The sequence below is a fragment of the Typopeltis vanoorti genome, chromosome 4 (genome assembly GCF_054136105.1).
Source record: "Typopeltis vanoorti isolate ZY-2024b chromosome 4, IOZ_Tvanoo_1.0, whole genome shotgun sequence".
In the NCBI taxonomy this organism is placed as follows: domain Eukaryota; kingdom Metazoa; phylum Arthropoda; class Arachnida; order Uropygi; family Thelyphonidae; genus Typopeltis; species Typopeltis vanoorti.
In genome coordinates this window covers 75,671,036-75,683,694 of record NC_143552.1, presented here as the reverse complement: position 1 = coordinate 75,683,694, position 12,659 = coordinate 75,671,036, and the positions used below count along the sequence as shown (strand labels likewise).

At 36.8% G+C, this 12,659-nt stretch overlaps 1 protein-coding gene across 1 annotated transcript in view; it reads left to right on the top strand.

The window, feature by feature from the left end:
- Nucleotides 1-12,659, top strand: part of LOC150107421 (transcription initiation factor TFIID subunit 1-like) — a 688,572-nt gene that overhangs the window by 300,801 nt on the left and 375,112 nt on the right. Inside the window, exon 16 of the mRNA XM_090391849.1 lies at nucleotides 12,130-12,246. Within this exon, the coding sequence (XP_090247975.1) occupies nucleotides 12,130-12,246 (117 nt within the window). The remainder of the gene's footprint in view (nucleotides 1-12,129; nucleotides 12,247-12,659) is intronic.

Below are 12,659 nucleotides of genomic sequence, written 5' to 3'. Positions count from 1 at the left end.
AGGCAAAATGAACTTCACTGCACAATTAATTTTGCATGGCTGGAATTGCATGACAAATTCAAATTGCAACTGTGTAAAATTGAAAAAGTCAATGTAATAACTTACATCATCAAATTTCTGGTATATACCCTCAAGTGGTGTACAGGATGTGATAGTAGAAAGTTTATTTTTCACTTGGTTAGACTATAATAAATTTAGTTTAATCCTTTATCCAAGATATTTTCAGGCACAAAGTTTGTGCCTGAAAATATCTTCAAGATTGAGGTAAGGTAGTGCAACTCCGAGCAAAGGTGGATCAAGCTTTCATCACTCCTTGTTTCAGTATCTCCCATAATGCAAAGCACAACTCCTTGCAGACATGTATACCGCTATGGATTAAGGAAAGGGCCACTACCTAGACTGGTTTCAGCGTTTATTGAGGTCTCGTCAGTGGGAGGCAGACCCAAACATGGACATCTAAGGCAGAAGCAATAGGAGAGGTCATATTTACCTATAGGAGTTGCTGAATTACTCTGGATTACTCTGGATTTAGAGAAAGATGTTGGAAGTTTATTTTACACTTGGTTAGACTATAATAAATTTAGTTTAATCCTTTATACAAGGGTGTAAGCAAATAAAGTTTGCACCTGAAAATATCTTCAGGACTGAGGTAAGGTGGTGCAACACCAGGCAACTCCGAGCAAAGGTGGACAAAGCTCTCATCACTCTTTGTCTCAGTATCTCCCATAATGCAAAGCACATCTCCTTGGGGACATGTATACTGCTATGCATTAAGGGAAGGGCCACTACCCAGACCGGTTTCGATCTATATTGAAGTCTCATCAGTGGGAGGCAGACCCAAACGTGGACATACTAAGACAGAAACAATAGGAGAGGTCATATTTACCTATAGGAGTTGCCAACAGGTGTACCACCATGTTACTGAATTACTCTGGATTTAGAGAAAGATGTTGGAAGTTTATTTTTCACTTGGTTAGACTGTAATAAATTTATAATAAGCTTGGTCAAACCAATTTCAGCTTATGGATCTGAGAGCTCGGAGTTGCCTGGTGTTGCACTACCTTACCTCAGCCCTGAAGATATTTTCAGGTGCAAACTTTGTTTGCTTACACTTGGATAAAGTATTAAATTAAATTTATTATAGTCTAACCAAGTGAAAAATAAACTATCAACATCTTTCTCTAAATTCAGAGTAATTCAGTAATAAGGTAGTACACCTGTTGGCAACTCCTATAGGTAAATATGACCTCTCCTATTGCTTCTGCCTTAGCATCTCCATGTTTGGGTCTGCTTCCCACTGACGAGACCTCAATAAATATTTGAAACTGGTCTGGATAGTGGCCCTTCCCTTAATGCATGGCAGTATACATGTCTGCAAGGAGATATGCTTTGCATTATGGGAGATACTGAGACAAGGAGTGATGAGAGCTTTGTCCACCTTTGATCAGAGTTGCCTGGTGTTGCACTACCTTACCTCAGTCCTGAAGATATTTTCAGGTGCAGACTTTGTTTGCTTACACGTGGATAAGGGATTAAACTTAATTTATGATGTGATAGTACTACATGAAAAATATACAGCATTACTAACTTCCTATCTACAATTTTTCCTCCAAATCAGTCTGTTACCTATGAAGACTCCAATGTTATCAGAACTTATTTCTGTCTTCTAAGGTGCTTTTTACAGTATCAATCCACCTGTATCTTGGTTTTCCTCTGGGTCTTTTTCCAGCCTATCTGGCGAAGAACACTTGGTTTAAGTGACCATACCACCTGAGATTAGCTCTGCTAACACATTCCTGGATGCTGACAATGTCAAGGTTCTTTCCTAATATCCTCGTTTTTAATATGATATTGCCATTGATGCCATCTGTTCATGCCTCTAATCTTTCTCAGGACTCTCATATCTGCGGCTTCTAGTCTTTGGTGAAGTGTTATGCTTCTGACCCAGCTCTCAGATCCATAAGCTGAAATTGGTTTGAACACTGTCTTGTATATAGCTAATTTAGCCTCCTTCTTCTCTCTTCCGTCATCTATGTGGATGATGATGAGGCCGAATGAACTCTTTCCACTTCTGTTTGTGTCGGGAGAGTCCCAACAATTCTGTCAAGTTTGGTGTCGCTTGCTGTGATTTGGTTTTCAGGTCCTCTTTTATTTTGTCTATGCATCTAATTCTGGGGCATCCTTTGGATCTTTAACCTTCCATCGTTGTATTCAGGGCTTTAGATGGTAGTCTTTCTGTTCCCATTCTGGTCACATGGCCAAACCATCGCAGTCTTCTTTCTTGGATTTTGTCTCTTATTGTTATTTCTTGTTTTAGTCATTTCCTTATGTCTTCATTTCTTAGTCGATCCAGCAGAGACACTCCAAGTAATCTTCTTAGGCAACCTATTTCAGTAACTAATAATTTTTTCTCTTCAACCTTTTTGAGATTCGAGCATTCACTTCCATAGAGAAGTATTGGGAGGGCCATTGTTTCATAGACTCTTATTTTTGTTACTTGTTTGATGTCTCTTGACTTCCATATTTTATTAAGTCATCCAAAAGTTTGAGATGCTTGACTGATTCATCTGCTTATATCTTTTATAATTTCACCATTGTACTCAATAACTCCTCCAAGGTAGGTGAAGTTTTCTACCTGCTCTAGATTCTTACTATGAATTTCAATTTTCAGATTGGTGCTTCTTTTTCCTAATTTTTGTTTTGTCTATATTTATGTTTAATCCAGATTTTATACACTCCTTTATTTTATTTGAAATTCGTCGTAGGTTTTCTTCTGTGCTTGCAAGTAATGCAATGTCTTCTGCAAATTTTAATTTGTCACATTTTTCCATATATTTTGATTCTGGAGTCTTCATTGTTTAAGGCCTTATTGGTTGCTTCTTCAGTGTAAGATTGAACAGGTCTGGTGACAGATTACATCGTGTCTTACTCCGCTATCTGTGTGGAACCAGTTGGTTAAGGTGTCCTCCATTCGTACTGCACTTTCAGATTTCTCATTCAGATTCTTTATTATTCTTCTATTTTTGTTGGGAATTCCAAATTCTTCCATAATTTTTCCATAGTTCTCTTCTATGGATTGAATCAAATGCCTGACAAAAGTCTATGAAATTTATGTAGCAACTTTGGTTGTACTCTAATGTCTTTTCTATTAGCTGTCTTAAGGTGAATAGTTGATCAATTATGCTTCGCCCTGGTCTGAAACCAGCTTGTTCTTCTCTTACTGCCAGTTCTATATATGGCTTAATTTGTTTTTAGAGTACTTTCGTAAAACCTTACTTGGAGTACTGAGGAGGCTAATGCCTCTGTAATTATTGCATTCTGTTTTATCTCCTTTTTTATTCAGGAGTAGAGTCCGAAAGATGGCCTATGACTATTGGTGTGCCGCAGGGTTCTGTTCTTGGACCACTACTTTTCAATTTGTTCATTAACGATATAGAAAAGGATCTGAGAGGAAGTGTTGATTTGTTTGCTGATGATGCAAAGTTGGGCAGAGCAATAGTGAGTGCACAGATGATTTGGATAGTTTGGAGGGCTGGGCTAAGGAGAATGGATGTCAATTTAATGTGGCAAAGTGTAAGCTTATGCATTTTGGGGTGAAAAGATTTGCAGCAGTATATCACATTGGTGGAACTGTGCTCTAGGAGATTGACGAGGCCATGGATTTGGGAGTGTTGGTGGATAGGGAGTTGAAGTTTGGGGGGGGGGGGGGGGGGGACATCGCAGAAGTGGCTAAATCAGCTCATCAAATCACTTGGTTGCTGAAAAATACTTTAACAAGCAGAGACAAACAGGTTATTGTTCCTCTGTATCAAGCCTTGATAAAACCACATCTAAACTACTGTGCCCAGATATGGGTGCAGGGTTTCTTCTTGATGGGGAATAGGTGGAGAGGATCCAGAGATGAGCAACCAAGATGATAGCAGGTCTATGGAATGAACCTTATGAAAACAGGTTGAAGATTTGTGGGTTGCAGAAATTGGTTGATAGGCGGAAAAGGGGTGATATGATTGAGACATTCAAATTACTGAAGGGTTTTTATAAGATTAATTTAGAAGATATTTTTGAGAAGGGGACTGGTGGTGGGAGAACTAGGGGGCCATACATGGAAGTTGGGTAAGAGTGTGGTTAGCTAGGGTGTTAGAGTTAGGTTTTTTACTTGGAGAGTGGTGAATGAGTGGAATAAGCTACCAGAGTCTGTTGTGGATGCCATGACCGTGAATGAGTTCAAGGCGAGGTATGATAGATACTGTGTGAATGTCGAATAGTTGTTCTTGACATGATGTTAGGGCGTCCCTCAATGAGTCTATGGACTCCTTGGAGTTGCCCATAATAATAATTACTTTTTGTAACTTTATGCTTATCGTAACCTTGACAAGCTGTTACACATGTGGTTGTCAAAATTTTGTACTGGATTATGATACTTGCAATAAAAAAAAATCTGTTAGTCTGTCAAAAAAAACATTATGTTCACCATCTTGCGACCTCTTGCTGTCAACTACAGAAGTCATACACCCTCACCTGTCTACCTTCATTTGTTCAATGCACACAGAAGAACTCACTTTGATTTCTTGCTCATCCTTGATGATTCAAGATCAGAGATCTCCTTTGGCTGTGCTGCATTTGCTAACATTCTATATCCAATCAGATCCCACTCAGTTGCATGCATTCACTTTGCACTTATGCATATCAAAGAAATCTCATACTAGAACTGTATAATTTTTACAAACTCTGAGTTCTTTACATTGGTGAGGTGTGACTACTGTTGTACAAAATAAAGATCCTTAATTTTTATGTTCAGATGTGTTGGATTCCCAGCCACATCAGAATTAACAGAGATGATGTTGCAGATGCAGTTGCTAGATATGGCTGGCCACTATCCAAATGATCACTTCATGGTCACTTTCACCAACTAGAGGAAGATTTGATATTTCATTTACAATGATTTCCTCTGATGAGATAATGAAATCCATGACCCTTGATCCTTGTATATCCTCTGTTACATAATACCTAAGATAGTTGTACCTCAAAATCTCAAATTCATTCTCTTTGGTTCCAGATGCTGTCTACTCATTCCAGTCTGTATTACCATAATCCAAATCGCCCATGAAGATCGCCCTGTAATATTCCTTCTTTGTCTTCAATTATTTCGTTAAGTGTCATAAAATGTTGACTGCCTTAATTGTCAGCTGCTGCGATTTGTAACATTCTACTATATCTTATTTGATTACACTCTGTAGTCTAACAAATTTATTTGTTTTTTGACTGTGCTAGTTAGACTATATTGAGTGCAAGTTTGTAAGCTGAAAATGAAGCAGATACTGTTCTTATTTCCCTTCTAGTTTTAGTTTTTACTTTAAATCAGTCATGGCTTGAACTTAATCACTTAATCTAAGATAGATATTCAACTTTTCATTACTGAATCACATGCAGTTTCAAATTTTTTGGGGATAGTGCATTGACAAAATCAGTTCAATGGGTGTGTTCACAAATAATTTAATTAAATCAAGAATTCTTATTATATTGCTTGATCCACATTAGCATATTTGCACAACTGAATCACACTTCATAGTTATTTACAAATGTTTCAAAATTAGGTTTAGTTTTTCCATTTCTACTCTTAAAACCTAAATACAATTTAATACTTCCAACTGATCACTCTTATAACACCTTGAGTGATATTAACTCAATATTAACTTCTGCTACTTCATACAGTACTCTTCTTACTTTTATAATGTTAACTTACACAATCAAATCATAATTATTTACGTCATCACAGTTAACTATGAACACACACACTTGATGTGAATTGTTCGGAATTATCACATATCTGAGTACTTACAGTGAGTTGCAATCTTTACAATACTCTCATTTTGCACTGTCCATTACACAATTTTTTAGCCCAACTACCCCTTTGTCTGAGTCATCAGTAATTCTGTGCTCTCTTGAACTCTTAATTCGGCAACGTTGTAGTTATGGACAGCTCTCTTCTAATGAGGTGTTCTGATGATGGACAGCAAACTTCTCATGGCAGTGGACTCAGGAAATGATCTGAAATCAATCTCATTATTCAATATCAATCTCTTCTTTTGATGACCGACAGGGGGGGGGGGAACCTCACAGGGCAGCAGACCCAGGTAAGAGAAGGCTGAGAAACTTAAGACGAACGACGCCTCTCTTTCAATGACTGCCATTGGACTTCATATAGTGGTGGACCCAGCTAAGAGAAAGCTGAGAAACCTTAGACAAAGTCTTTCCCAATTCTGGAGCTTATAAAGGCCCGGACTTCACGTGTATGCATGTGCACGTCTTTCAAAACCACCATATATGGTCATGGAGATCGACATCTAGACATGACATCACACTTCACACTCCTTTCGAAATGTCCATATATGGACATGGATATACATTAGTATACAGCGATGTCATATTTCATGCATCACAATAGTTTATCAAAGTCTTGCGATCAAGTTACATACAAAATTATGTACAAAAGGATTTATTTTAAGAATGCAAACAGTGACATTTATTTATGTGTAATTTCTTTAGAAGAAAAAAAAAACCTGTAAAAACGAACATGATAAATTATCGTGTGAGATTTTATAACCCTTTTCTTATTTGCCAGACCAATTTGTCTATGCATTTTCTCCTCACTGCTTTCCACATCACTATGTATATAGTAACATCCTACTAAAGATTTCATCCTGTTCATCTCCATTACATACCATATTGCTTCAAAACCAGTCACTATTTGCTGTTTATTTTTATTTTTTTATTTATATGGTTCACTCATGTAAGATTTTTGTAAACCTATAATTAATACGTTCATGGTTGGGCCAAGAATTTTTTTTTTTTACTTTTTTACTGATTTTATATATATACAGGGTGTTCGGGATAAATTTGACATATTTATAATTAATTATATTTTTCCGTAAGTTACATGTATTAACACACACTTCTCTTCATTTAAAAGTTTGGACCCTTCTTCATTCATATACAAGATGTCAGAAAGGATGGATAGCTGGAACCCACCTGAATCATGGAAGAGAATAACTTGTATCATGATGATTCGTGCCCGCCATCAAAATAAGGATATTACGACTGCTGCCCAATGCTCCCTGAATACAGTAAAAACAATCAGGCATGAACTAGAGACTTGCAATGGTGACTACGAGGATGTAGCAAGAAGAAAGATCCCTAGCAGACGATCTGATTGCGTTCGTACAGCAGAATTCCTCGCAAATCTGCAGGAACAGGTGTTGAAGAACCCTGGCATTGGAATTCGGGCTTTGTTCGTGGAGTTGCTAACTGTAGTCAAGCCCTGGATAACAAGGGTAGCCAATGGTAGGCCGTATGTATGGCAGCAGGATTCGGCCCCTTGCCACACCTCTGGGAAAAGTCAAAAATGGTTGTCTGAAAATTTCTACGACTTCACCAGTCCAAATGTTTGGCCTCCAAACTCCCCAGACCTTAACCCCATGGATTATTTTGTATGGGGCGCAGTTGAAAAAGACACCAATCGCACTTCCAGTAATACAAAAGCCCAGTTAATGGATAAAATTAAAACAGTTTTTGCGGCCCTTCCCAGGGAGACTGTAGCATCAGCTTGTTCGAGGTTCCGAAGCAGAATTGAAGCTGTGATCGATGCTAATGGTGGTTATTTTGAGTAAATCTTGTTGATAGTATTGTAATTAACTCTGCCTGTAATGTTTTTTTGTCAATTCATTAAATTTAATAGATACAAAGAAGATTTTCTTTTTCCTTACGAAACTGTCAAATTTATCCCGAACACCCTGTATATATATATATATATATATATATACACACACACACACACACCTACAGACAGGAGTTGGAAAATAATGTAACACTTGTTATACATACTATATTTCTCTATTAATATGCTTTGGCCTTTTGCCTTCAGTACAGCCTGAATTCTTGGAATGGAGCTCAACTTTGAATGTTTCTGGTGGAATTTTCTACCATTCTTCTTGAAGAACATCTTCAAGCTGTTTTAAGGACATTGGAGGTGGGAATATTCAAATCTGGTGATTGTGTGCGCTGGCAGGGAAGACGATGAAGTTCACCTTCATGCTCTTCAAACCACAACTGTACAGTCCAAGCTGCGTGAATATGGTCATTGTTGTCTTGGAATACTGCATTGTTGTTTGGAAATAACATTTGGATCATGAGATGAACTTGATTACCCAAAATGTCCAAATAATCACTTCCATCCATCCATCCATCCCTCATATTCATTCCCACAGATTCACAAAATGAACTTCTTTCTCCTCACATATCTCTGCTAGCATGCCATTCATAATCTTCGCCACCTTCTCAACTGATCATTATCATACCTGGGCAACACATCCAGGTATGGGCATGTTGGTATGAGCAATTAGAGAATACACAGTTATGCTACCACAGAATAAAAGATGGTTGACTCACATAAACTTAAAATTTTATTAGTAGAAATTTTGCTACATCCCACAGGCATCATCAGCACATGGAACTGCAAACTGTACAGTTTAACAAGAAAAAAAAAATTAATAACATGCCATAGCAGTTTCAGTAAGGTAATAAACAATCATTAAATTTCTAATGTTAAAAAATTATCAATTAAAAAACTAAGAACAGTTAATAGATTGAAGAAGTAGTTTCCCATAAGGGAGATAAGTCTCTTAGACTGTTCAAGTTGGGATGATTGAATAACACTTTAAAGCCTTCTTTATAAAACTGTTCCATAAGGAATCTAGTCTTATGCAGAATTTTTTGTGTTTTTCCAAAAGCCCCTTTGCTTGTTAGAGATAGCTAGTAAATTTTTTTAATCTTGGAATTTCTAGACAATTAACTAATTATTTTTTTCTGTTATACGTTATGTTTTAATTTTTTCCTATCCACTCAATGTTGGATTTTACTTTTAACCTTTGAACTTTTTAAATGAACTTTTCTAATACTTTAACAACCACTCACAATATATTAATTGGTCTATAGTTTGCTACCTCTATCTTAGAGCCACCTTTATGCAGTGGTACTATTTTATCCTCTTTCCACTCCCTAGGAACCCTTCCAGAGCTGAGACTTAGATTGAACAACTTCATCAGATGCAGTGCCAGTTCTCTTACATATTCATGCAGCACTTGGGATGGCATGCCATCCAGTCCCACTGTTTGTTCACATTCATATTTTCAATATGCAGAACACCTCTTCCTCATTTACCCAAATTTTGATATGCATCTGTCACTTCAACAACTGCAAAATCTCCACCTGGATGATACACCTTTGCAAAATAATCACTCAGTAACTCAACTATGTCTTTTGCCTCTGTCACCTTCCTACCATGTGCACTGTTTAAAATTATCCTAGAATAGTCATTTTCCTCTTACTTGCTATACATACATATACACAAGGGTGGTCTGAAAAGTTCTCGGTCTAACAATGAAAAAAAGAATTTATAATTTCAAAATTATTTTTATTTATCAACGTAATCTGCAAAAAAAACTGTAAGATCTGCAAAATACAACTCTACAAGGGGATATTTTGCAGATCTTACTAGAGCTTCAATCACCTCTTGATTCAAAGAAAAATGCTGACCAGTGAGGAAGAGTTTTAGTTTTGGGAAGAGATTGAAGTCAGAGAGAGCCAATCTGAGGAATAGAGTAGATGTTCCAACAATTCATAGTGCAGATCCCTTAATTTTCCCATTGCCAAAACACCTTTGTGGGCAGGTGCATTGTCCTGTGAAAGATGATTTTTTTTCTTTTGCAAACTGGGTATTTTCTCATGACTTTTTTCATCTAGTCTGGTTAAAAGATTGAATAATGTTCCCTGGTTATTGTTTTACCCTTTTCAAGATAATTAATAAACAAAATGCCTTTAGCATCCCAAAACACCAATGATGACCTTTCCTGCTGATGGAACTGACTTTGTCTTCTTCGGTGCTTAACAATCTGCTTCTGTCCACTGTTTTGACTGGTGATTGGATTCTGGTATGTAATGATGAATCCAAGTCTCATCCATAGTAATAAATCTATGCACAAAATCAGTTTTATTCTTGTTAAAATGCTCCAAGCACTGTTCAGAGATTTTCATGCGAGTGTGTTTTTGATCTATGGTGAGCAAGTGCGGCACCCATCTTGCACAAAGCTTTTTCATTTGCAATTCTTCATGCAAAACATATCCTACACATTCTTTTGAAATGCCTATAGTCTCAGCAATTTCACGCACTTTGACTTGCCAGTCATCCAATAACATATCGTGTACTTGATCAATGATTTCTGGTATTGTTCCACTTTTTGGACGTCCTTCATGTGGATCATCTTCAAGGATGGTATGGGCAAATTTTAAACTCGGCGACCCATTTCTTAATTGTTGATAACGAAGGAGAAGAGTGCCCATGAACTTGTATGAACTTCGAATGAATTTCTTTTGGTGTTAAACCTTTTTACAAAGAATTTTATAACACAATACTCAATTTTACCTATTTCAAGGGATACAGACATCACTTTTGTTTCAGACAGCTGTATAAAACAAACTACTTCATAGAATGACTTGTAATTTCACATGGATGCTTATGATAGATGTACCAACTTAGGGGAAAAAAAAAAAATCTTGCCAATAGTGCTGCTATCTATGGTCGAGGTTGAGAACTTTTCAGACCACCCTCGTGTGTGTGTGTGTGTGTGTGTGTGTGTGTGTAAACTCTTTTGGTTTACTTTGGCCTGCTTAGCTAATTTTCTCTCATAATCTGCATTTGGCCTTTTTTTTTTACCAAACTAGTCACCCTTCTTGCTTTCACACTTTGTATTGCTCATGTGTATGTTGATCACCTTTTTCTTTGTAATTTCCTCCATAATGGTTTTTCTTTTTTGCAGCTCTTGGTTTATCTTCCAGACCTTGGGTATGCAGTCTGATACTGATTTTCTCTAACAATCTGTGACCACTTTCCATGCGCTACTGACATTCTTCCTTACTTTGTAGCTTCTCAAGCCATGCCATTGCTCTAAGATGACTCTTAAGTCTATCATAATTATCAGCTTTATAGTTCAACATAAATCCTTTCTTGCATGTTTGGTAACTTCCCAGAACAAAACTGTTCATATTTTATTCTGTGTATTATGTCTTACATTGTTATTTTCCAAAGGATATCTTGATTTTTTTAGATGCTAAAGAAATTTTTCTTATAACAAAATGGGAGAGAACAAAGGAATCACTCCTGTAGGTTGTATAAGAGTTTGGATATCAAAAATGTAAGTGTTAAATTTTTGTTTGGAGAATGGCAAATGAGTTTGATGGGTTTCTAAAGGTAGTTAAAAGTGCTTTACCAGTGAATGATTTTAAGGAGCAGTATGAAATTCATAATATCAGTAATGATTAGTGTGGACTTCCTGTGATGAGCCTTTAAATTCCCTGGAGATATCCTTGTAGTAATAATGTCATATTTGATTACACGGCTCACTCCTCCTCCTCATCTTCCTTTTACCCTCTCTTACCTTGCGGTGTCGAGGATTTATCAGTCATCAGACCTCAAACTGTTCACAGGATAAGGTGGTCAGCCCTACACCCTGGTGTATCCTATGTCCTGTAGTGTTCAGTTCTCAAGGCTGGTTTGCCTGTTTTGTGGGATGAAAAACCCCAGGATAAACTGGGAGGAAAACCCTACTGTCCATGCCCAAGACTGGCTAACTTGGCTATGGCTGAGAAAGATCCTTCAGCTCGTCACGTCACTGACGGGAATCGAAACTAGGACACTCCTTTCCCACGCATATGGTTGCGAAGTGCACAGCCACTAGGCTAGCCGCGTGGACCAGCTCACCCTTTCTTAGTTTATTCATATGATTTTATGTCGGTATGTATTTATATATGTTACTTGTAGTAAATTTCAGTTTTCATTTTATAATAATCTGGCAAAGATAAGAGAACATGTACAACTTATTTCATTGCATGCTGAAATTTTTTTAAAATTAAAATTGGCTATGTATCTAAGCAAATAAGTGCAAAACTTTCATTGTAATGGATTGGTTGTATTAGTTATGATTATTGTTTGATTATTATATCTGATGATTTTTTATTAAAAATTAATAAACTTTGCAGTTTACTAGATGTTTGAGCTATTTTATAATTGATTTATAGGCACCACATCAAAATGCGGAAAAAGATCCATTTAATATATCCAATGATGAATATTATAATCCTAAGATGACACAAGATAGTGCTTTAAACCCAAATGTTGGAGGAAACCTTATACAGGTTGTCTCTCTCTCTCTCTCTCTCTCTCTCTCTCTCACACAAAAAAAAAAAACCAATACCTTTTCCTTTTTTTCTTAATATTGATTTATTGAATATCATATGAATGATTTTTGAAAAGTTGGTCATTTTCATCAATTCTTTTGTGTGTGTGTGTGTTTATATATTAATGCCACCCATAAAAGGTAAGTAACTATAATCCTTAGTCTGCTCATGGTATGTTTACTAGCAGTAGTATTCTAAGGGATGCTTTGAGAACTTCTACTCTAGAGACTAAAGAGAGGACTTTTTTTTTAAGTCTAGTTTAACCTTTTGGTAAATGGGTTGGGTAGGAGTTGCGCACTGAGAAGTGTAATCTTCAGAAAACTTTCCCAAGCATATATTATGGTACAGTCAGTTTGAGCTCATAGGTTAGA